Source organism: Mangifera indica, chromosome 1 (genome assembly GCF_011075055.1).
Source record: "Mangifera indica cultivar Alphonso chromosome 1, CATAS_Mindica_2.1, whole genome shotgun sequence".
In the NCBI taxonomy this organism is placed as follows: Eukaryota; Viridiplantae; Streptophyta; class Magnoliopsida; order Sapindales; family Anacardiaceae; genus Mangifera; species Mangifera indica.
The window spans coordinates 4,258,598-4,282,438 of NC_058137.1; the positions used below are offsets into that span (position 1 = coordinate 4,258,598).

At 34.3% G+C, this 23,841-nt stretch overlaps 3 protein-coding genes, 1 non-coding gene and 1 pseudogene across 4 annotated transcripts; 3 read left to right on the forward strand and 2 right to left on the reverse strand.

Annotated features, from left to right (window-relative positions):
- The first annotated feature begins 1,201 nt into the window (after positions 1 to 1,201).
- LOC123216164 (heat stress transcription factor A-3) lies at positions 1,202 to 4,152 on the forward strand. Its single transcript, XM_044636547.1, has 2 exons — positions 1,202 to 2,112; positions 2,960 to 4,152. Exons 1-2 carry the CDS (start codon positions 1,678 to 1,680, stop codon positions 4,040 to 4,042), a joined length of 1,518 nt encoding a protein of 505 aa, XP_044492482.1. The 5' UTR covers positions 1,202 to 1,677; the 3' UTR covers positions 4,043 to 4,152.
- Positions 4,153 to 5,995: 1,843 nt separating this feature from the next.
- On the reverse strand, positions 5,996 to 9,461 carry LOC123216172 (annotated as a pseudogene).
- A 219-nt stretch (positions 9,462 to 9,680) lies between these two features.
- LOC123216148 (polyadenylation and cleavage factor homolog 4-like) lies at positions 9,681 to 17,219 on the forward strand. Its single transcript, XM_044636518.1, is given in 8 exon segments — positions 9,681 to 10,427; positions 12,042 to 12,143; positions 12,381 to 12,504; positions 12,507 to 12,634; positions 13,161 to 13,286; positions 13,374 to 13,835; positions 14,559 to 16,517; positions 16,680 to 17,219. Coding segments are annotated over 8 exon segments (3,240 nt in total). The 5' UTR covers positions 9,681 to 10,103; the 3' UTR covers positions 16,695 to 17,219.
- Positions 17,220 to 17,615: 396 nt separating this feature from the next.
- Positions 17,616 to 18,340, reverse strand: LOC123216181 (putative phytosulfokines 6). Its single transcript, XM_044636569.1, has 3 exons — positions 18,140 to 18,340; positions 18,010 to 18,062; positions 17,616 to 17,894 (listed from the first exon to the last, which is right to left on the reverse strand). The coding sequence occupies exons 1-3, from the start codon at positions 18,234 to 18,236 to the stop codon at positions 17,781 to 17,783; spliced, it is 264 nt and encodes an 87-aa protein (XP_044492504.1). The 5' UTR covers positions 18,237 to 18,340; the 3' UTR covers positions 17,616 to 17,780.
- Positions 18,341 to 22,385: 4,045 nt separating this feature from the next.
- Positions 22,386 to 22,466, forward strand: TRNAL-AAG. Its single transcript has one exon. It is a non-coding gene; the product is annotated as a tRNA-Leu (tRNA).
- Positions 22,467 to 23,841: the final 1,375 nt, after the last annotated feature.

Below are 23,841 nucleotides of genomic sequence, written 5' to 3' on the forward strand. Positions count from 1 at the left end.
TGTCTAGTTCAACACAATTTCACCCAAGAACAAACTCTTCAAACAATTTGAACAAATTTAATTGCAACATCATAATAAGTAGAAGACACGCCTGAATGGGTAAGCTGTGAAGATGAAGTGACTTTGTTTGAAAATGGAGTGAAATGGAGTGGCAGCTGCTGACAATAATTTTTACTAAATAAAGTTTTGGTGCGGTGAATTTGATAAGTTTTTGTTTGAAAATAGAGAAGCGACGGAGAGACTGTTGATGACAAGTTTTTGTCAATAGGGTTTTGTTTGCAGTTATAACACTTTTTTGTTCGATGTAATATTTGAAATAGAAGAGTGATTCACGAGAGATTTAGTAAAAAATTTCATTTCCTAATTCAGGATTTTAACAGCCCCATTAATCACAATTTCTCTATTAATAAAGTTACATCAAAGTTTGAAGGTATTTGTAATTTTGGTAGGACAGTTTTGGTTTTATTATTTATTATTTTTTATAAGTTTATTTTATTTCCCAAGTTACCGATGGAACACCAATACTTAAGTAATTTCTTTTATTATATCTATCAGTGATCTTGTTTATGAAGATATGAAATGAAACATCTATCAAACACAAGTTGTACATATATCAAGAAAAAATGTCTAATTATGAAAATGAAGAAAAATAATACAAAAAATTTTTCCTACAAAAAGGAATTGAGACCATCTTTCAACTCATTTTCTTAAAAAGATAAATATATATATATATATATATGTATATATATATATATATATATATATGTATATATATATATATATGTATATAATTATATATAAAGTTAATAAATTAAATTTAAAGACTTGTATGTTGTCACATGTGAGAATTTATTTTTTAAAAAAAGTGTATATTTAATATTTAGATATTTATTGAATGTTTTGCTTTTACAAATCAGTCATAATTTTTTAATGAAAAATAAAAAAGAATGAAATTTTATAATTTAAATGCAATATGAAAACATATTCCTCATTCAGAGTTTCAAGTGTTGAGGTAAGGATGAAGTGGTCAAAACCTGAGTGAAAAAGACAGAGGTCGCTGTTCCATATCTTGGAATTTTTAATTCCACTCTTGTAATTGGCTGCTACCTTACCTTCCTCCTTAAGTATTTGACCATTTTCATGGTTCAAATCCAAATCCACCTTTTCAACCTCTCAACAGTCTTCACAAATATTTAAACACAAAATTCAATAAATATCTTATGTGTATAATATTGTTTAATCTTTACAAAATAGGAACATAAACAGGAAAACCAGACCTGGTCCAGACAGGATCATCTCTGACAAAAAAATCTCAGACCGCGTGGTCCCCATCTGCCCCCTCAAGGACGGAAGCCATCCACAATTCAGTTTGATTCCATTGCGTACCTGCCAGGAAACAACTCAACGATAAGTCGGTTCTTCTTCAACTTGTAACGATCGAACTCAACTCAGCACTTGCAAAAATGGCTCTTTTATACAGTGACATTCAGACTGTAGCCGTGGCCGAGGAAGATCATTCCTCGAACCTCCAACCCAACCGCCTTTCTTCAAGATTTTTTCTCTACAGTTTGTCGGTTAAACCTTCCTTAAACCCTTTTGTAATCTTCATTGTTTTCATTTACCGAACGAACCACTCTAATCTTAACTCATCAAGAATTAAAAACTTTCATTGATACCATGCAGAAACAAGACCCAAAAGATCCCAAATCTCCACCAAAAACTTCACTCGGGGCTTCTTCATCTTCTTCGTCCTCTTCCTCTCAATCCCACCACCCTGAAAAGACGCAGAGTTTAATGGGGTCTCAAGCCTTTTCCCCATTTTCCATGCCTTTCTCTGACTCGGAACCGTTTTCAGCGTTTCCTGCGACAGGCCCACTTGTTGATGTGGGGCTGCCTCAGCCTTTGGAGTGTTTACAGGGGAGCCCAATTCCGCCATTTTTGTCCAAGACTTTCGATCTTGTGGATGATATGTCTCTTGATCCGATCATTTCGTGGGGAGCTACGGGAGAGAGCTTTGTGGTTTGGGATCCTGTGGAGTTTGCCAGGGTGATTCTTCCAAGGAATTTCAAGCACAACAATTTCTCAAGTTTTGTCAGGCAACTTAATACTTATGTGGGTATTTCGATAAAACAGCGTTAATTGGCTGTTGTCATTTGTATGTAAATGCTTCTCATGTTCTTTCTTGTACATTTGTTTTCATTTTTTTGTTGTATTTGTTGGGTTTTGTTTTATACTCATGTTTATTTTTGTAATTGGATTTGATGTACTCACTGCGGCCAGTTGTTGTAGATTTAACTGAGGCTGATTTTTCTATATATCATCATGTGGAAATTGTAACATTTTTTACTTTGAAGGGGGATTATTGGTATCCTAATTGTTGTAAAGAAATTTGTAATAGAGATGCTTGTGTAATTATTGGTTTGGAATGGTTTAGGAATTTTTGTCAAACAGGTGAAGTTATGTAATTTTGATGGATGTTGTGTTGAACTTATATCTAGAATTGCCATATTGCGTGCTGCTGTATTGTGAGCAGTATACATATTAGAGATGCCTAATCAAGTTACAGAAATAATAAGGTGGATTTGTAAGAAACTCATGAAAGATATGTAGGTGTAACTTCATTCCTCTGACATCCATCTAAAGTATGATCTTTCTCTCAGGAGTTGACAGTTTCATCTTATGCAGGTAGAGTTAAGAATTCAGAATCAAGTCCGCAAATTTGTTATATTCCATGTTTGTTTAGCTTGCTATATATTAGAACATAACTATGTAAACTGATAATTTGAAATTCTGGTTTTATGATACACAGATTATCTTAGTGGTGCAGTTCTGCTTCTTCTAGAACTGAAATCCGAGAGCTTCAAGTTTTTTGCTTTCCTTTGAACTTCATTACTATGCATATATTTCATACTAGCATCTTGGTTCGAAAACTTTCCCTAATTTTTGAATCACTTTTCAGGGGTTCCGCAAGATTGACACTGACAAGTGGGAATTTGCGAATGAAGCTTTCCAGCGTGGGAAGAGGAATCTTTTGAAAAACATCCAAAGGCGGAAGGCGCCTCACCCCCAACAGATTGGGAGCTATACCGGACCTTCTGCTGACACGTCTGGAATGAAAGATGATATAGAGAAACTGAGGAAGGAGAGGAGTATGTTAATGCAGGAAGTTGTAGAACTGCAGCAGCAACATCGAGGGACAGCTTCTCATGTTGAAGTAGTTAATCAGAGGCTTCAGGCAGCTGAGCAAAGACAGAGGCATATGGTTTCATTCTTAGCCAAGTTACTTCAGAACCCTGCATTCTTAGCCCGTCTTCGACGGAAGAAGGAACAAGGAAATATTGAATCTTCACGGTTGAGGAGGAAATTTGTCAGTCACCAGCCACATGGATTGAGTGAATCAGCTTCACCAATGGAGGGGCAAATTGTTAAGTACGGTCCTGATTGGAGAAACCTCAACATACCTTCTGTTGTCCCAGAAATGGATCCTTCTCATGCTGAGTATCCTCCTGATTATCTCTTAGAAGATGTGGTGGGGAGGGGATCAACCACAGAAAGTATGCCGTTTCACTTTGCTGTTTCAGAAGAGTTAGCGGCAGAGCAACAATTTACCAAAGCCCCAGAGCATTTGGGAGAAGAAACTTTAAGACTGGGAAGTGTGCATCCTAGTACTAGAGGAAAGAGTGTGATGAGCCCACAACAAGAAGTTTGCCCTGAGTATTTTCTCTCTTTCCCTGAGAATTTGGAGAAGAGAAAGAATACTCCGGAATTCTCATCTTCTGGAATGGAAAGCATCATCAAACAGGAGGATATATGGAGCATGGGATTTGATGTCACTGCTGGTATGTCTAGTTCTAGCAATGAATTATTGGGCAACCTTGCCGTTATCCCAGAGTTGGAAACGTCGAGCGGGTTATCTGATATCTGGGATTTTAATTTATTGCAAGAAGCACAACTTTCAGGCACTGATCTGTGGTCGGCTGATGAATTTGAGTATCTAGCTGGCCAGCAAAAAGATGATAGCCCCAAGGACATGGGTCTATAGGCCTTCTTTTCCTTGGACACTTGCTGGCCTTCTAGATACTTTAGTTGATGAAGTCTATTATTGGACGATTTATTTATAATTATATTCAATGGAACTTCATCTTTCATTCATTATTCTATCACCATTTTTTTTCCATCTTTAAATTCCTAGTTGAAAGTTCTGTAGCATACCTTCAATCATTGTGGAGTTGTTTTCTCGCATTCAGTGGTTTTTCTTCTTATGTTATCATGTTGCCTTGGCTTGATTTTCCTTCTAACAGATACTTGTGAGCTATGTATGCTGCAGGTTTATCCACTGAGGCAAGCATCTCTCCATTGGATTCAACGGCTTATTTTGAATTGTCCTTCCTGCAGCTGCAGTTTTGGTAAGACAGCTTGGTTTATTTATATTCTTTAATATGATTGACTCATTCTTGATATTGATATTTCTCCACTCATACAATTGAGCTACGAATTTCAAAGAATCTAAGTATTTATCACAAATTATGTGTATATAATTTTGGTGCATAATTTATATATACAGATAATATGTCGTCGTATGACTGGATGATTTTAAATAAAACATAAAATAACATCAAATCACACGATGACATATTATTTGTGTATAAAAAAATATGAATACATAACATTATCCGGTCTTAAGAAAGCTAGGCAAGTAGTCATCCTTTCATATCTTTGACCTCTCTCTAGTGCATCATCTATTAAAAGATGTTGGGGTCGAGTGCATAATTTAAGATATTAGAATTAGAATTTAGAAATATTTGAGATTAGGATTTGACTTAGGAATTTATCAATTTATTAAATAAAAACTAGCTAGATTTAAATTGAACAATTAATATTGTCAATTAAGGGTGGGGATCTAATTTCAATGTAGCATTGTATTCTGAGATGGAATATTACCAATAACTATTGGTGGAGTGCTAAAGATATTTTTTTTTTCTTGTATTGAAATCATAATTTTTAGTATTAAATACACAATTCAAAATTATTCCTTTACAATTAATTGAGACCAATCATACAATTGGAGTTCGTAATAATTGATATCTAGAAATGGCAATTCAACTCAAGTGAGATGATCGTCTTGTGAGAGAAAAAATTTGACACAGCAAGAAACATATGGATTAGTTTCAAGTTGGTTTTGATCCTCTAAAGTTGAGAACTAGAACTAGACTCGGAATTTGCCGCTGCCCTTATCATATATGGTAGGGTAAACCTTTTTTTTTTCTGTTTTAATGGATGAGTGGGAAAATAAGCTTTTCAAATTTAAAGGGTAGACCGTTGTTTCATAAAATTTAAATGAAAAATAATCATTTGCCCAAACTTTATTATAATGAATACATAATACAATATTGTTCCTTTTTAATCAACAAGCCCCATTCTACAATCCAGGTTCGCAACAAAAAATGAAAGCGTTATGGCACAAAACTTTCGCTCTCTGTAAGTCTGAATGTGTATGTGTATCAACTTTGTTTTCATGGTTATGCTATGTGCCCTAATGATTATCCTAAGCTCCTTAAGTTTAGGATGACTCATTGTTGGTTGAATATTGGATACCAATTCACTCTCTCTGTTTAATCTATAACATAGAAATTTGAATGTGAATGAGTCAAATTCTTAACCTCCTATTTTCCAGAGGATATGAAGCTCAATTTCTTCATCTGGGTGTGACTGATGAAGAAATTGAGCATCAGTCACACCCAGAGAATATGTCTATGCTCACTTCCAGTACCAGAAAATAATTTTTGAATCTTCAGTGCTAGTTTCAAAACTATAACAGCTAGTCCAAACTGTATATAATTAAGCTGTGACAAGAATTGAATTGCAAAATATTACGGCATCAAGAGTTGGAAGATTGGAAAATAATTAACTTTTGTTCACCCAAATGCTCTCTACAATTACAGAATGCAACAAGTTGAGATCGACCTATAGGGAACTGAAATGTGAGAACAATGAATTAAGAAAAGAATTGTGCAGTCCCACATCCATAGGAAGCAGCTTCAACAGCAAGAGATGATTCATCTTAATATTACCAATCAGGAACTTGGAAACTGCTGTTTATGTTGCTCCTCAATAAATATATGAATAACTCAACAGACAAAAAGTCTATATTGTCCACCAATAATTAACGTTGTAATATTACCTCAACACATTTCGTGTGCAAGTGAAGATCTCATGCCTTTCTTATATCTACTTCAGTCTTTGACTTTGATCAAAATTGCATTGGCTTAAAGGCAAAACGAAAGCAGGAAAGTTAACATTGCAACGGTGTCAAAAGAATTACATCGAATCTTCCTTCTGCATTTTTGGTAATGCTCATTAGCATCATTATTCTTTTTTGCCTCACGACGTGCTCTCTTCACTCCTTTAGATTCGTTTTGTAACACCATGTCTCCAATCTGAAAGCAGCAGAAACATTAATTAGTGAAGATTGATAATAATACAAAAGATAAGCACAGCCTAAAAATAAAGTAATTACACAAACAAAAATAGATGACAGGAACCAAATGAAAGGCTTAAGAGAAGTAATAAGGCAGAATAAGACATGGTTAAACATGAATCAATTACGAAAAATGAGACTATGTGCCCAGCAACAAATACTGTGTTGAACCTACAACCATCTCTTCCTCAACCCAAGTTGATGATTGATGTAATCATACAGTTAAAGGAGCAATTCTTACCTTCTGATCAGGAATATAAATCTTTCCAAATTTCCCTTGTATTGAATCATGACTAACATTTTTCACCTGCAATCAACAGAAAGGGTTTACCCATTAGTGACCTGTCTATTAATCCTCACATGGTAAAAAATAAATGCTACATAAAGAAAGAACTGTATAGACCTTCTTCTTGGGCTGATCTTTAGCTGTTTTCATGGCTTCTTTACATAGACTATCATTAGGAAGACAATGACAGCAAACAACAAAATCCATGGAGGGGCCTAATTCTACCAGTTCCATTCTTGGGACAATTGAACCAGACTTCTTCAGTTGCAGGGCACAGTGAGTAAAAAATACCCTATTTGAAGATACTGTTGTACATACATAAGCACGGTCCACCCCAGCAAGATTTAAGTTCTCAATGACCTGCACAAATGTGATCCATCCTCTTGTTACTATTCTGATTCATCCAAATAAAAAGATGATCAAGATGTCAAGTGCAGCAGAGACATACTTCCCCCCGCAAAAGATCAACCAAAACTTCCTTCAAGTGCTTTAACCCTTCAACACTTTCAAATCCCTCCCAATAAAACAAATGAAGGGTTTTGACCCCACCTGTAGGGCTAGTTTCTTATCACATGTAAATGAGTTCATGGGTTTAAAGTTTTCAACCCCAACCTCTACAAGATCATAGATGTGGTGATCATAAGTTCGTCCAATAACAAGATTATCAGGCCGCTTCTTTGAGGTTGAACCATACTGCAAAACAAAAAAATATTATATATCTCATTGGCAAAGTACAAATCAAAGGTAAACATCAATAAAGACAAAGGTTGCAAGATTACAAGAATATTAAGTGGATTCTAATATCTGACTCATCCTCTGATTAACAAAACAAAAGAACACATTTTCATTAGTTTTTCAGGTAGTTCTATCAGAATGAAGTAGAGAAATGAAAAGAATTGGCTTTTCAAAAGTCCCAAATGGAGAAAATATGCTTTCACCATGACATCCAACTTAAGACAAGAATAAACCATAGTCAAATGCTCAAAACAGCTTTTCTTACCTAAAATCTGTTCTATTCAGATTTCCCACTCTCCTAACCACTGAATTCAAAACAGAGCCATTGGCAAAATTAGAATGACCTTATCTTAATACTCATATCATTTCACATGGAAAACTAACATAAAAGCATATTCAACTGAAAGTTTCAAAACAACATGCAATAAACTTACAATCATATCTACTACATAACAAAGAACACACAAACAAAGACAGGCATCTGGAATTGGATTGAATTTTGATATCGAACTTACGATAAAGATACTGCAATCAGTTTTGAGTGAAAAGAACTCCAAAGAAGTTTCACCACCACTTCAAATGGTCTAATGTCCTCATTCTTTCAAGTATATCTCAATGCACTTCCTTTCTTCAGAAGATAAAACTCTGTTAATACAGCATTTAAAGTGTTACTCGTCTTTGTACTTTGAAGTAAAAGTGTCTTCTTCCCAGTTTCTACCTGCAAATATATTTTATTAGAGTAATAATAATAATAAAACCCTTTACATTTTAATCAAACAAACACAACCCACAAAGCAAAATTAAATATTTTTTGAGCTTACAAGCTTTGGAGCACGTTTCTCAAGCTCACGCTTTACTCTGCCTTTCTTGGGAGTTTTTATTCTCAACATGATTTTTCCTACATAAAGAAATCAAATGATGAAGTTAATTTCATCTTGATTTATAGTTAAATCGTGTTCTTTCTTTGTGGATATTCCAAGATCATATGCCACTACAGCACCCAGATGCTCCGGAATATGCAACAATAATACTCAATCAAATTCAATTCACTATTTTATATCTTATTTTCAAAGCAACCTGATTTTCAGATGCAACTAATGCTTCAATGCTTACAAAAAATAAATAACTCCATATGACAAATGCCTCACAATGAAAAATTGAAAATGGACAAAATAATATTGTTTTCAGCACTGTAGGCCACAAATGCAACCGTTTAATCTTTAAAAAAATAACTAAAGCTGAATGCAATCGTATATAAACATAAAATTAACAAATATATATATATATATATATATATATATATATATATATATATATATATATATATATATATCTTGAGTCAATAAGTCAACAATTCGAATATATATACAGAAAACTGTTTATCATTCAAAAATCCAGAATAACTACTCAAAAACAACTTAAAATTATAAACTTAAAACCTCCAATAACTAAATGATCAAAAATAAAATTACAAATAAGATTTCCTCTAATCAAACAAGCTAAATCCTATATCATGTTTATGCAGTAAACACAATGTTTCCACTCACCCTTCGAAAATCAGGCAAGGTGCTATACACCTTATTGCGACTGGAGAGTAAAGTTTATGAGGTTAGGTCCTCACACAGATCTTCCAGGTTGAATTAGCTCAATATTTGCGACTGAGTTGGGCAGAAAGGAAATGTAAAAGATAGAAAACCATACCTCTGAAAACTCCGTCTCCTCAAATGAGTTTGAAGACGGATTGTAGACCGGCGTTGTCGCGTGACGGTATGAAAATATGACGAACAACAGCTGGGAGTCGTTGCCCGGCAGATTGGGACTGGGGGGAGCTAGTTTACGGCTTTGATACAGAGGATATGTTTGGGAAACAGAGGAAGTTAATCTTGGTGTATATTTTTCCTATCTGCATCAGGACAGGCGACCCTTAATTATAGTTTTGGGCCCGATCTGGCTTCGGGCTTAAACATAGACTGTCCAAACCCGAGACCAAAAATATTTTTGAACAAAAATTTCAGACCCAAAATTTGTTCAACGTGCACTGTTTGACATGCACGGTGAACCGCTAATAATGCAGCCCATGTTAACTCAACCCAGCCCAAATCCAAACTAATCCACCGCCTGCCGCATGTCTACCACCTGGCCTCCCCACCCTCAAAAATCAAAAGCTCTACATTGCGCCTTCGTTATTATAAAAAGGTGAACGATTTCACCTCTTTATCTTATCAATATACACAATTTCTTCCAATCTCTTTATTTGTTTCTTCAGACTCTATCTCCTCACTCTAGTTTTCCAATCTTGCCCTTCCCATCCGCGAAATTTCCCTTCAAGCCTTTCGCCTATTGTAATTTTTTTTTAATTCAATTATGTTCTCTGTACATGTATCAGGTTTTAGGGTTTTATCTTGATTCTGTTTGTATTAATACAAACTAGGTTTTAGGGTTTGTAATCTTTTTCTATGTGAGTGATATTGTAATTTTATTTACTTTTTCTTGAATTGATGATCTCTGTGTAATGGTGAGAAGATTAATGAAGAAGAGTTTGTTAGAGATTGAGAGGAATTTGGGTTAGGTTTTTTTTTTTAAAATTTTCCTATTGTATTTAAAATGGAGAATCCGCGTAGATCATTCGATAGATCGGGTTTTGTTAAAAAACCGCGATTAACGGAAGATCCGACCCGAAGCTTTACTCAGAGACCAGTCGTAGCACAAAGATTTAGTACGAGTAGAGATACGGAGGTCCATGAACGATCTGGTGATGCTTATCAGCCACAGCAGCCACACCAAGAGCTGGTGAGCCAATACAAGACGGCGCTTGCGGAACTGACCTTCAACTCGAAGCCTATAATAACTAATTTGACTATAATTGCCGGTGAGAATGTTCATGCCGCGAAAGCAATCGCAGCCACAGTCTGCGCTAATATTCTTGAGGTGAAATTCCAGTTTTACTGTAGCTGTTTATCTGTTCCATTGTTGTTTGAATTAATTGTACACAAGTTAGTAATGCTATTAAATAGAAAAAGGAAATTAGTATTACTGCTTTAATATTGTGTTTTTAAGTGAAATGGAAGATATATAAATTGTAACTGTAAAGGGGGATTAATGAAATGTTTTATTGATGATTTATTTGCAAATTTGTTGTTCTGAGTTCAGTTTTCTGCAAATTCATTTAAGCGTATTTGTGAGCTGATGTGATATTTGGAGTTCATATCCGATGTGAGGATATGAAGGAAGATGCACTGTAATGTGTTAATCCCTAATTGATGAATCATATTAGAGATGAGAACATGTGGACAGGTTTCAAAATGCATTGAACCAGATTTCTAAAACAAGTTATTTGATGGGATTAATTTTATTTATACCAGCGCTACATTATATGTAGTAGATATGCTTGAGTTCACGTGCAAAGAGCCAACATGTCATAACCATATGGATATTGTAAAATGAGTTGTTCCAAGTTAAGCATCTCACTAAAGTTATTCCTTTATGTTAATTTTGATTTTTCACTATATTGTGATATATCCTGTTCACTTGTTCTTTCCCCTATCCCCAATTTGAATTCTCATATGGCAGTGATCCTGAATATTGTCTGATCTTCCAAAGACAACATAAGAGGCACTATTCTTTGGTTTGTCATTTTCATCTTTTTGTATTGGTTCTCTAAGTTTGTTGGGAAATACATTCTGTCAAATCTGAAGCCAAGATTTACTTCATGATTGAGAGATATGATTGAACGTAATACAGTATATGCTCTTTGTGATGTTAGCCTAAAGGCTCGATCCTGAGCAATTTGTTGTGGGGGAACGATACCGTAGAAATGGCATTTGTTCTTTTCCATTATTTTTTCTTTTTTCTTCTAATCTCTCCTTTTTGCTTTTCTTCAAAGAACTGTCAGCAAAAGTTCACTAGGTCTGCTAGAGGTTGATGATGTAGCTTCAATTGTTAAATTATGTAAGGTTGCAAAGGGGAGGACCTGTGATAAAATTGTTCATATTGTGTGCATGGCTGTTTGAAAGTGGATTAATTGATGTTGGAAGAGGAGACTGAAGTGAGGTAGCTGCTTGGAAAAAAGAACAAGGAGATAATATAAATTTAACCATCTATAATTAAGCCAGTTGCAAGGAAAGAGAAGTTAAAACAATGGTTTTAATGAGAGGAAAAAGGGTTATGGACAGTGCTTCGTAAATCAGTTTAGCAGGGTATGTTTGAGAATTAGGAAACCTAAAGGATTTTCTCTGTTCTGTTGAATGTTCTATGCATTGTGATTTTGTGGTTCTCATTATTGATAAATTATTTTTAATTAGCTTATGTTTATTTGCTATAGCTGTCTCAAGAACTCTACTAATATCTGGTTTCATATGATTTTTAGAGAAACATTGCTCTTGCGTAACTCCAGTGGCTGGTTTTGATTTTCTTTATTTTTTCTCCAAGTTAGGGATTGGATTCAGGGATTCTGACTGGGAAACCTCAGTGTAATATTCACTTATTTGTTTGAAGAAATCTGGCTGTAGCATATCATATCTAATCATAAATAATTACTTACAGGTTCCCAGTGAGCAAAAGCTGCCATCTCTCTATCTTTTAGATAGTATTGTAAAGAATATTGGAAGGGATTACATAAAACATTTTGCTCCCAGACTGCCAGAGGTTAGACATTATTTTTTCTTTTTGTGACCTCTGTTTTCGTTTACAAGTTTCAGACCGGTGGAATCAAATATAAATTGCTTATCTACTGGAGACATTATTTGTACTTTCAGTCGTTTATCTAATTAGTAAAAGTTGTGCCCCTGCAATGTGCCTATGATATGTTTATTTGCTGTTGAGTTTCTTGGATTTCATTTATATAATTCCTGTTGTCAATTTCTTGTTTTTCTGGAAATCTAGGTCTTTTGCAAGGCATATAAACAAGTTGATTCATCTGTTCATTCAAGTATGCGGCATCTTTTTGGAACTTGGAAAGGAGTTTTTCCTCTTCAGACCCTTCAAATGATTGAGAAAGAACTTGGTTTCACCCTATGATCAATGGTTCATCTTCAGGAACAACATCCAAGCCTAATTTGCAGTCACAGCGCCCACCACATAGCATTCATGTGAATCCTAAATATTTAGAAAGGCAGCGCCTTCAGCAGTCAGGCAGGGTAAGTGGAATTGCACAATCAATTTTTTTGCTTGTGGAATCATGCTATGCTTCTTTTGTTCTTGACCATATTTCAAACATTTCCCCTATTTTCCTTGGATATTCATTAAATTTAGAAATTGGTGCTTTTGAGTCAGTGAATCACTTTTATGTGGTAAACAATTTTTTTTGTTTATGTCAGACTGATCCGAGGGTCAATTCTATGCATGTTAAAAATGTAGTTGCTTCAAGGCTTACTAAAGGCAGCTTATAATTTTTTTATCAATCAGCATGTGCCAAATATCTACAATCGTGGTTTTTTTTTTATTTTCTTTGATTGATTCCATCATCATCACTTGGATGTAATCAATATAGATGACTATTTCTCTACTTCCCAGTAATTCTTTAGTAAATTTTTCACCTGATCATTAATCTACAGTGTTATCCTTTTCTTGTTCCTCAACTGGTTTTCTTTCACTTAGCATATTGTAAAGTCTGAAATAAGCCTGACATAATTCTTTCTGTTTTATTGGTCTAACATGAATAAGGCTAAAGGATTGGCTAATGACATGACTGGGCCTGTTACAAGCACAACTGTAGATGCCGAGAGGCCAGAGAGAACAGCCAGCGTCAGCAACAGCAGGCCATGGGTGGAACCTTCAGTCAAAATGCATGTAAGGAGTAGTTCATGTTTTCTTATTCTACGTTTGTGTTGATAATTATTATGTTTTTTGGGTCTCACGATAAAATAAACATTTTAGAGCTTTCAGCATTCACACAGAAATGCTCTAAGTGAGCCTATCCATGAGAAGAACATTGGTGCAGCCTATGGAGAATACGAATACGGCTCTGATCTTTCGCAGAACGCTGGCTTGGGAATTGGAAGAACTACAGGAAGGAATAGTGACCAGGGAAATGACAAATCTTGGGGTGGAGTTGGTAGCAACATAGCAGAGACAATATCTGGCCAGAGAAATGGTTTTAATATCAAGCAGGGTTTTCCAAATTACTCAGCTTCCAAATCTGCAAATCCCGATGTGCATCTGCAGCCAACACAGAAGATTGCAAGTAGAAGCAGCAGTGGCATGTCTAATAGCTGGAAAAACTCAGAGGAAGAGGAGTTTATGTGGGAGATGCACTCAAGATTATTAGATAACGATGCAGTCAATATTCCTATCAATTCAGGGAAGGATCGTTGGCCTCCAGATGATCCAGAAAAAATGGTAATCTTTATTTTCTGGCTTCATGCTGTATATGAAAATCTATTCCTCATCATGAAAAATAATTTCTGGGAATATTTGGAGGCTTTGGATAAAATCGAAGTCCCTTTCAATGGAAGTCTTCTTCCAGTGACACATTTGTTTCAGGTCCCTTCATAGTATTAGTCATAGGATTAATTGAAAAAGTGATGAGTGGTGTCAAACATTTGCTGCCAAGAATAATATGTATGTAGATCTTTTTTTCCTTCTTCTTTAAGTCAAAAACTCTCTCCAAAATTAACCCTACTTGTGAATGGTTTGTTCATTGATGTGTTTCTCTATGTGGTGGTTAGAGTATTAAATTAGGCGCAACATATATTCCTGTGTCAAAAACATGCTGATACTCTTATATATGCTTATTTGTTGCTTCGATTTAGCCAATACTGTGCTTTTGGTTTGTATTGACTTTATACAAGTGTAGTGCATTTTTTCTGTTGTACCATCTTGGATCAGGTTAGATAAAATAATGCTATCTAGTTGTATAAGCAAGTCCTCTTCTACCTTGAGGTGGCTTGTATTTTGAACTTCGTTTGTTAGAATAATTTGTTTGTTTGTGATTTGGGAGTGACAGTAGTTCTTTTCTCTTTGATTTGCCTAGTCCCTTCCCATGATTCTACTGTGTTCCTTTTTGCGCTAGTTATGACTGATTTTTTTTTTTCCCTGGTGCTTCTATGTTATCTGTTACAGGAATTTGAAAGTCACTTGCGAAAGCCACAAAATGTGCATGATGTTGGGTCAAGGTTTGACAGAGGAACTACAGAGGATTCCCTGTCTACTGAACAGAAAGATCAAGCAACTTATGGGCAACGGAAATCTACAATGTGGCCATTGAAGGAGTCACACTCAGAAGGCTATTCTGCCACCCTTGGTGGGCTGCCTACAAGCACAAATTCTTCTCTTGCTAGGATGGGTGGTCATCCCCCTGTTGGTTCATCTCATATTGGGGCCTCAAGTTTTGGGGTTTTGTCAAGTTCAGCTGTGGGATCTGCTGGAAGCTTGGGGCAACAAAGATTTCAGTCTGCAAGAGCTGGATCACCTTCTGAACAGTCTGCTATGCTCCAGCATCCTCAACCACCTTTGTTACCGGCAAATCGTCCCCACCAAAACTTGAAAAATTTGGCTGAGCAGGACCATCCTCATGTTCAGTCCCTGCCTCGACCTGATTCAAAAGCAACTCCCTTTTCAGGACATTTGGGTGGTGGGCCAATTAGCCGCACTAGCAAGGATTCTCTATCCATGCAGCATTCTAATAGTCTCCTTGGTAACATGCAAAAGTTTCAGCCTCAAGAGTTGAAGGCTTCATCTCCTGGAGGCTCTTCTTTTCAGCTAAGTGATCACTATCCTCTCACACAGCCACTGCCGACGGATCTCAAGCAGCCCGAACCTTCTGGTCTGTCTCCAAAGCCACTTCCACCTAATTTTGGAACTCCCTTAATGACTGGAAATGCATCTGATCATTCAAATAGACTTGATGGCGAAAATTTAGGACAATCAAGCACGAGTACATTGTTAGCTGCTGTCTTGAAGAGTGGTATTCTTTCCAACTCAATCACCAGTGGCCTAGCTAATCGGACTGTCCAAGATGTGGGAGAAATCCCATCACGGTCGGATATTCAACCTCCTCTGCCGAGTGGACCTCCACCTACGTTGGTTACCTCCTCAGGACCCATGGCTGTGTCAGGTCCTGCATCCTGTGATAAGTCATCGGCTACAGCAAATAGTTCCCATGGAAAGGTAGGACCACCACCACCACCACTGCCGCCTGGTCCTCCACCTTCATCTCTTATGGGTATTGCATCAGCGCAAGTTTCCAACGTTGAAAGCAAGTCTTCAAACCCTATTTCAAATCTGTTGAGCTCGCTAGTTGCAAAAGGTCTGATATCTGCATCAAAGAATGAGTCACCATCTCTCATGGCACCCCTAATTCCCACTCAGGCACAGAATCAAAGCGCAGGGGACTCTTCAAGTAGTCTTGCACCAGTGTCTTCTGTTCCAAGTTCATCAAGCATTCCTCCAACTTCCACCATGGATGAGGCATCTTTTCCAGAACCTGTTGCTGAAAGTTCGGTTGCCTTACCTCAGTCCTCTTCAGTGGAGATGGAAAATCTCATAGGTTTGGAGTTTAAGACAGATATAATCCGCGAATTTCATACAACTGTGATTGATAGACTTTTTGATGACTTACCACATAGCTGCAGCATATGCGGGCTTCGACTTAAACTCCAAGAACAGCTTGATAGACACTTGGAGTGGCATGCTTTAAGAAGGCCTGGGTCAGATGCTGTAGTTAGAAGGAGTTTTTATGCAAAGTCAGATGACTGGGTTGTTGGGAGGGCAGGATTTCCGCTGGGATTTGAGTCTGCCATTCTGAAAGAGTCTGGTAAAATAATGGACAAGGGTGAGCCTATGGTTCCTGCAGATGATAATGAAAGTGCATGTGTTTTGTGTGGTGACCTTTTCGAAGACTATTATGATCAAGAAAGGGATGAATGGATGTTCAGGGAAGCTGTATATATGACTACCCTTTTCAAGGATGGTGAAGCTGCAACAAAAGATGAGAGTGCTGCTAAGGGTCCCATTGTTCATGCAAAGTGTATATCAGAAAGTTCGCCTCATGACTTGGGACTTGTTAGTGGTGTTAAAATGGTAAGATTCTTGACTTCTAGATTTCAGCGAGTCTGACTTCCAATGTCTTACTCCTGCATCTTTGATTGGACGTGGCATTTTATGTATAAAATCTGTAGCAGTCAAATTCCTTTGTGTATAACATCTTCTCCATCACCTTATCTTTTGTTTATATTTTGGTAGGAAATGGATACTTAATGACTTAAGGTGAGAAACACAATGGATATGCTGGCTGCAATCACAAGAAGCTGAGTTCAGGTTTTCTTTAAATAGCTTAAGTGTGCATGGTCTTTCATGCTAATTTTGTTATATGCGCCAAAATGGTGGTGAGAGCATCTGGTAGTGCTGCTCTCTTTTCTGTTCTTTGCTCTTTCTTCATTTAATCTATAATTTGATAAATACATATAAATGCCAGATAGTTTGCATCTCAACTCTTGTTGTTAATGTGGTTGATGTGTTCTTTTAAAATTTTCCATCTTTTACCAAAGCGAGGTTGCACTTAGTACCAGCATTTAAACACGAGGCAAGGCAGTCTGATCCATAGCAACATGCAGCTTCAAATATGCAGATGGAAGATTGAGTATCATTAAAATATTTCTATGTAGCCTTATTTGTCTTTACATTTCATGGTTTACTTTTAATTGGTTTGTGTGGATGTAGCTTTTATAGTGGACCATTGTTTGGAGGCATCAGAAAGTAACATTTTCTTCTTGATTGGTCTTATTTTGTCGCTTCTTTTATTATTTGCGTTAAGTTAAAGTTGTGAATTGTAGTATTCTTGATGTTCCCTCAAACAATTTCTCATTTTTCTACTTGTTCAAAGTGTACATTAACACGTCATCATTGCTTGTGTTGAGCAGAGGCCCAAAACCTAATTTTTCTCAATTAGCAAGATCACACTGATTTTACCCACTGCACTTAATAATTAACGCTGACAATGGGTTGAGGTCCCCCAAACAATGGAATACTTCCAGGACAAGACGACCAAAAAGTGTAGCTTTACTGTTTTACCAAATCATAAGGGTGTGTTTTTTTTTTAAATTATTATTATTAAACTTGTTTACTTTAATTGTCGCCTCATAACAGTTCCTCTAAGTACCTATTCTATGGTAGTGCCCATCAAACAAAATCTATTCATTACTTAACAAAGCCGAAGCAACATTCATACACTGAGTGTGAGAGGATTATGTATTATATACAATTTTATATCATACCAAAGCACAACTTGTTTACAGAACACGCTTTTTATTGAAGAACGTTTCATGATAAAATTAAACTACATATTCAAGGCTTGTTGTGTTGGGTGTAAATATAATCCAAGTGAGCTTCTGCGGTCATCCTTCTCTTTTGGCATTCTTCATCTTTGTCATCACAACTCTCCCACTCGGAACCCATCAGCTACACAAATGATTAACCATTAAAAATTACAACAACAATCAGTAATAAAGAAAAAAAGAAAGATATTGAACAAATAAAAGATTAAAATTACTATCTTGATGAGATCTTCACTGACCTCTTTGAACGTAGTTGTATGAACAACAGCATGAAGCTTCCCCTCCTTTTCACCTGTAAAATTGATGAGTTGAAACATCTGATAAGGTATGCCAAAAAAGAAGGTTATTAATAAGAGTAGGAGTAGGTACCTTGTGTTTTTGGAAGTGAACGTGCAGATATTGAGTGGGATAAAAGAAGAGAAAGAAGGGAAAAAAAGATGAGAAAGACATGAAAACCCTGCTTCATAGCTATGAATGATGATGATGATGATAAGTTCAAGAGAGAAAGAAGATTATTGTAAAAAGAGGAGGCTCAGAAGGAGCTGTATAAATAGAACATGAAAAACATGGAATGGGAGTTACAAAAATGAGATTGTACTGTGTGTCAATGGCTATCCTTTTCTTTCGATTTTTGTGCACCCCACTACACTCCTTTTTCATTATGCGATAAGAGAGAATCATGTCATACCAATACCACTGTCAAATTTGTTTAATCAATAAACCCACTAATTATCACTCTTTATTTTAAAAAATACCTCTAAAATTAAAAAAAAATTTCCTAAAAATATCATTTAACCCCATCAAAATATTAAAGGGTTTGGATTGATATTGTTGACTTAATAAACTAATATGATATATGATTTGATCCCATAAAAAAATCAATGGAGACTGTTTTAGGTCTTGCAAGAATAAAAAACAATACACACTAAAAGGGAGAGTGTCGCTGCCATAGTATAGAAAGAATACTAAAAAGGAGTCAAGCTTTCAGATTAAAGTTTATGGCGTATTTTTTACGTGTAGAAAAATAATAGTGGACTGTTGGCTGTTTAAAAGGGTCAACAAGTCAACATTGAAGACTGACAGCTGTTTTCCATTCTTTCAAATTCAGTGTGAATGCTTTGACTTTTTACATTAATACTCTCTTATATTATATTATACGTTATAAAGTATCCTCCCCCTCACGTGCTAAAAGTTGTGCCCACTTATGTTATTTACTTGTTTATTTTGTCTTTAAATACTTCACTCTATATTATTATTATTAATCATTTACCAGCAACCAGCTCTTTGAAGTTTAACAAAAATTTTTTAGGATTTGAAGGTTGATGATTTATGTATATAAGAAAGGGAAATCGAGCATATTCTATTCAGTTTTTCCAAAATTAAAAAATCACATGTTCTTTCTAAAATTAAAAAATAATAAATGTTTATTTTTTATTAAAATTTAAAGTAAATTTCGATACAAAAAAGGCAGATGTAGATTTTAATAACACCACAACTACCACTCTCTATCATCATTAACAACATCACTACTACCTCTTGCCATTAACGATTACACCCCCACCTATTATCGTTATTGACAACATCATTCCTCTTGTCATTATTGATAACACCATCAATTTATATATAGATGTTAGTTACTGAATTATTAAAATAGATATAAGAAGTTAAACATTTACATTTAAGTAATTTAACATCATTTTGTTCAAAATTTTCAAAATATCTTCCCACGTTGAGGTGTTACCACTCACCCATTTGGTCATTTGAGAGATTTTTTATAAATTTTTTAACTCTACATTCTTCGACGATTACTCAAGGTCTTATGTATCCATATTTGTAGAATTGTAAGAGGGACTTTCTCTTTCCTTTTTGTTGGTGAGAACCTCATTGTATAGCTAAGGAATCACTTTTATGAAGGAATTGATTGTCATATTCAACCCCCCAAATATCCCATGGGTGTTTGTTAAATGTGGGTGGATGATCCACTAGTTGCAATATCTTAACCATTATACCTTACACATGTGTACACCTAATAAAACCCTGTACAAAAAATATAGTATTACCAAAGTCATAATGTCTTTATCATTGTCCCTATGAAATATCCTAGAAAACAAATATCAAATAACTAGGGATGATACCAGGCAGGAAGGGGATGAATATCCTAACCCCCATCCTTGTCTTTGTTCTTGCAGAAGAAACTTTTTCTGTCCCTGTTTTGTTTTTAATACGAGGATAATGAAAATTTGTTGTTAGTTATAAAGACAAAAATATCATTTAATTAATACTATTAAAAAAACTAAAATTGTATCATTTTTTTTCATCTTAATTTTGAAAACTGATAATTTCTCTTATGCCCTTATATTTTTCAGTCTTAAAAAATGACTTTTTCCCTCTCATCTCCAGGGTTTCATATTTTTCAAGTTTCTCTTTTACAACTATCCCTAGACTTTTTGAAACTTTCATTTCACTCCCCCCCCCCCCCTTTCTAAGGTTTCATCTCTTTCAACTCCAAGGAATTCGGCTGCGGCTCAATCTTCTCCATTGACCCACTGTCTTCGTTGACTCTCCTTTGAATCTAATCGAATGATCGACAGATTACTGTGAATAATTTGTTTGTAGCCTCTCTTCCTCATATCTCTCTTGAGCGCAACAAGGTTCGTTTGATGGATTTTGCAATTCTTTCAATACGATGATCTACTACCTCATTTCCAACATTCTTTTCATTTCTACCATGATCTATCGTGCTCGAGAAATGGAAGATGGAGAAGGAGAGCCAATGATTCGTTTTGTTCCAACATTTGTTTTGTTTCATGGTAATCGACTGTCAAGTAAATCATATTTAGAGGAGAATCGACGAAGATACTTGGTTTATAGAGAGAAGGAGAGCATCGATAGAGAAAATCAATCAATAAATGAATTCCTTATAACTGAAAGAGATGAAACCTTAAAAATGGAGGTGAAATGAAAGTTTCAAAAAGTTAGGGGAATGGTTACAAAAGAGAAACTTAGAAAAAGTGAAATCCTAGAGATAAAAAAAAATCATCAGTTTTTTAAAATTACGGTATAATAAAGGGATAAAATTTTAGTTTTTTTAATATTATTTATTAAATAACCTTTTTACTTTTATAACTAATAATAAATTTTAATAAAAATTGAATGATAGATAAATATTTAGATTTTAAAAAAATTACAGATATCAGTTTAATAGTATAGTAAACCTTCCTATGGAATAAGTCTTTGGGCCAAAAATAAAAGCGTGGAATAGCAATCTAGGTGGTAGGGAATGCGTAGCTGTGGCTTTTCAGGCAAAGTAATTTATGTAAAGTTGAAGCATGCATGACAATTCCACTCACTCATTACACCATTTTTAACAAAGTAATCTACCCTGCAGGTTTCACTTTCTTTACCGCTACTATATATCAAAATAAAGCATATTTCACACTTTTTTAAAGTTCGACATATAAAAAGCTAGCTATTTGAACTAGCCATGTTGTTCCCATCTTATGATTAAGGGATTATATTATATTTTGGTTTAAATTAAGATCGTGGGTGGTTTCATTATACAAAGGACATGTCTTAACCACGAACACCCAATGTAGTTTAAGTAGGGATTTAGGTACTTATTATCTTCACCTTGAGATCCATATATAATGCGGAAGATAGTTGTTCCTATCATTTATATTTTATGAAAACTCTGATGGAAAACACTACTTAATCATTTAGGGTACATGTTTGACCTATTTTCATCATATAGTTATTTTCGTTACGTCTCTCTAACCTATTATTACTTATATTGTTATATGTTTTGTTTAGATATTCATTATGACTAAATATACTTATCTCATAGATAAATATTTTATTTATAATTTTTTTAGCTCATCTTAGTTATAAGTGGTGCAGTTAAAATTGAGTAATTTAATTTTTACTTGCATAACTAAATGTTTATATATATTTTTTTCCATTAAATATTTTTTGTCGTAACAATAAATAAATTTGAAGTAAAAGATAATAATCCTTTTTAGCCATTGACAAATAGTATTTATAACCATGGTTGTTACTTTACAGGTGTATCAATTTATAATTAAAACTTGAACATTCTTACTATAAAAAATATTAACCATGGCAATTACATTAACATCTTAGCTGTATGCCCACTAAAATCGAAGATAAATACACAAGATAGTTAACAAAAACTCATCATCCTAGGAACTTAGAAAATATGATATTATGATGGTCAGAGAAATGAAATGGTGATTACTGAAACGAGAGAAAAAAGGAGAAAGAAAGTGAGAGATAAAAGGAAAAAAATATATATATATATATATATATATATATATATATTTTTAATTTTAATCATAACGTAAATAACTAGAAATTAATTTTAACAGTAATAATATATAAAAAAAAATTTACATAAATTATTTTTTCATAAAATTATGTAACAATCTTACATGTATATTATGTAATTTTTTAATTTAAAATCAGTCATTTATATTAATACAAACAAAGCATTGTCCGTCCAATACACATACTAACTGATTTTTGAAGGCTATACAAAAATATGGGTCCAATTTATAATTTACATAAATAATATAATTTTGGGGAAAAAAAAATAAAGGTTGAGATGGCCGAGTTGGTCTAAGGCGCCAGATTAAGGTTCTGGTCCGAAAGGGCGTGGGTTCAAATCCCACTCTCAACAAATAAATTTATATGTGTTTTTTCCTCTTCATCAAATTGCACAATAAAGGACAAAAGCCAAAATTTTTTTTTTTTCTCTTTATCAAATTGCACAATAAAGGACAAAAACCAAAATTTTTTTTTTTCTCTTTATCAAATTGCACGATAAAGGACAAAAACCAAAATAGGTTTGAGAAGACATGATAGTTTAGAATTGAAGAAAGAGAAAATATTACACAATTTCCAACATTTTGTCAAAATCGTACCTCTTTTTTTTAATCAGTATTTGACTGTTCAATACACCCTATTCCAGCCTATCAATTATTTACTAAATAGTAGTATTTCATATTTTATATAAATTTCTTTTATCTTATATTTGACCACATTTTGATTAAAATAAACGGCGAATAATACATAGAATTTTTAAAATAGCTCAATATTTGTACAACTGTTTATAGCTTATTTTCGAATCATATGTCACATATATATATATATATATATAATATATATATATATATATATATATATATATAAAATTAAATAATTATAACATTCTATCATATTTGAATATGAGCAAGTCCCGGATTTAACCAAGCTTTGAAGAGATATGGAGATTAATTAGTGGGCTAATTAAGTGAGGTTGCGTGCGTAATCAAACTCTTTGGAAGATACTTGTAATAAGATAAGATAAGATAAAATTAGAGAGGCATTGGACTTACTTGTTCAGAAGCTTCCTTTTATTTAATAATAAGTCTCTTAAATTTTCTTATTCCATTATCTGATTTGGGTAATCAAATTTCCCCAGTTTTCATTTGAAAATTTGCAAATGTTTCGCGGAGGTCGACATAGCCAAGAGCAAAGAACATTATTGCTAATTGATTATTCATAAAACTAATAAACTTCTACATCAATGAAAAAGCTAAATTATTAAATTAAAAATTAATTTCCAATTGTTAGAGACGTGTACAGGTAGAGGCGATTAGTGGGCAAGTTGGAGGATAATTTAATGGAACAAGACTTTGGAAACATGTGTGCACGCCCGTGAAAGGTGAAAGGGAAATGTTATATAGCCCAATAGGTAACTTGAGTAACAAAAAGATACGATATAAAGATGAAAGTTTGGATTCGAAGTTTTTTTAACGATATATCAATATTATACTTTAGATTGATTTAGATAATAATTGTGAAATTAATTATTAAATTTAAAATTTTATTTATTTAACGTAATTGATTTAATTTTGAAAGAATGATAAATTTAAACTAGGTTTTTTAATCATTAAAAATATAAAAATCACATAGAAGAAAGTCAAAGCCTTTAAACTAAAAAAGAATATTTGTGGCTTCATGGTTTGGCTAAACATTAAGGGTCTTTTGAAGTAATATTTTGTATGATTTTG

Excerpts from the sequence above, each read along its gene's own strand:
- LOC123216164 (XM_044636547.1), top strand. The coding sequence starts at position 1,678 with ATGCAGAAACAAGACCCAAAAGATCCCAAATCTCCACCAAAAACTTCA. Across the intron at positions 2,113-2,959 it reads TCAGGCAACTTAATACTTAT|GGGTTCCGCAAGATTGACAC; the intron begins GTGGGTATTTCG and ends ATCACTTTTCAG.
- LOC123216181 (XM_044636569.1), bottom strand. The coding sequence starts at position 18,236 with ATGAAGCAGGGTTTTCATGTCTTTCTCATCTTTTTTTCCCTTCTTTCT. Across the intron at positions 18,063-18,139 it reads TTCACTTCCAAAAACACAAG|GTGAAAAGGAGGGGAAGCTT; the intron begins GTACCTACTCCT and ends TCAATTTTACAG. Across the intron at positions 17,895-18,009 it reads ATACAACTACGTTCAAAGAG|CTGATGGGTTCCGAGTGGGA; the intron begins GTCAGTGAAGAT and ends TCATTTGTGTAG.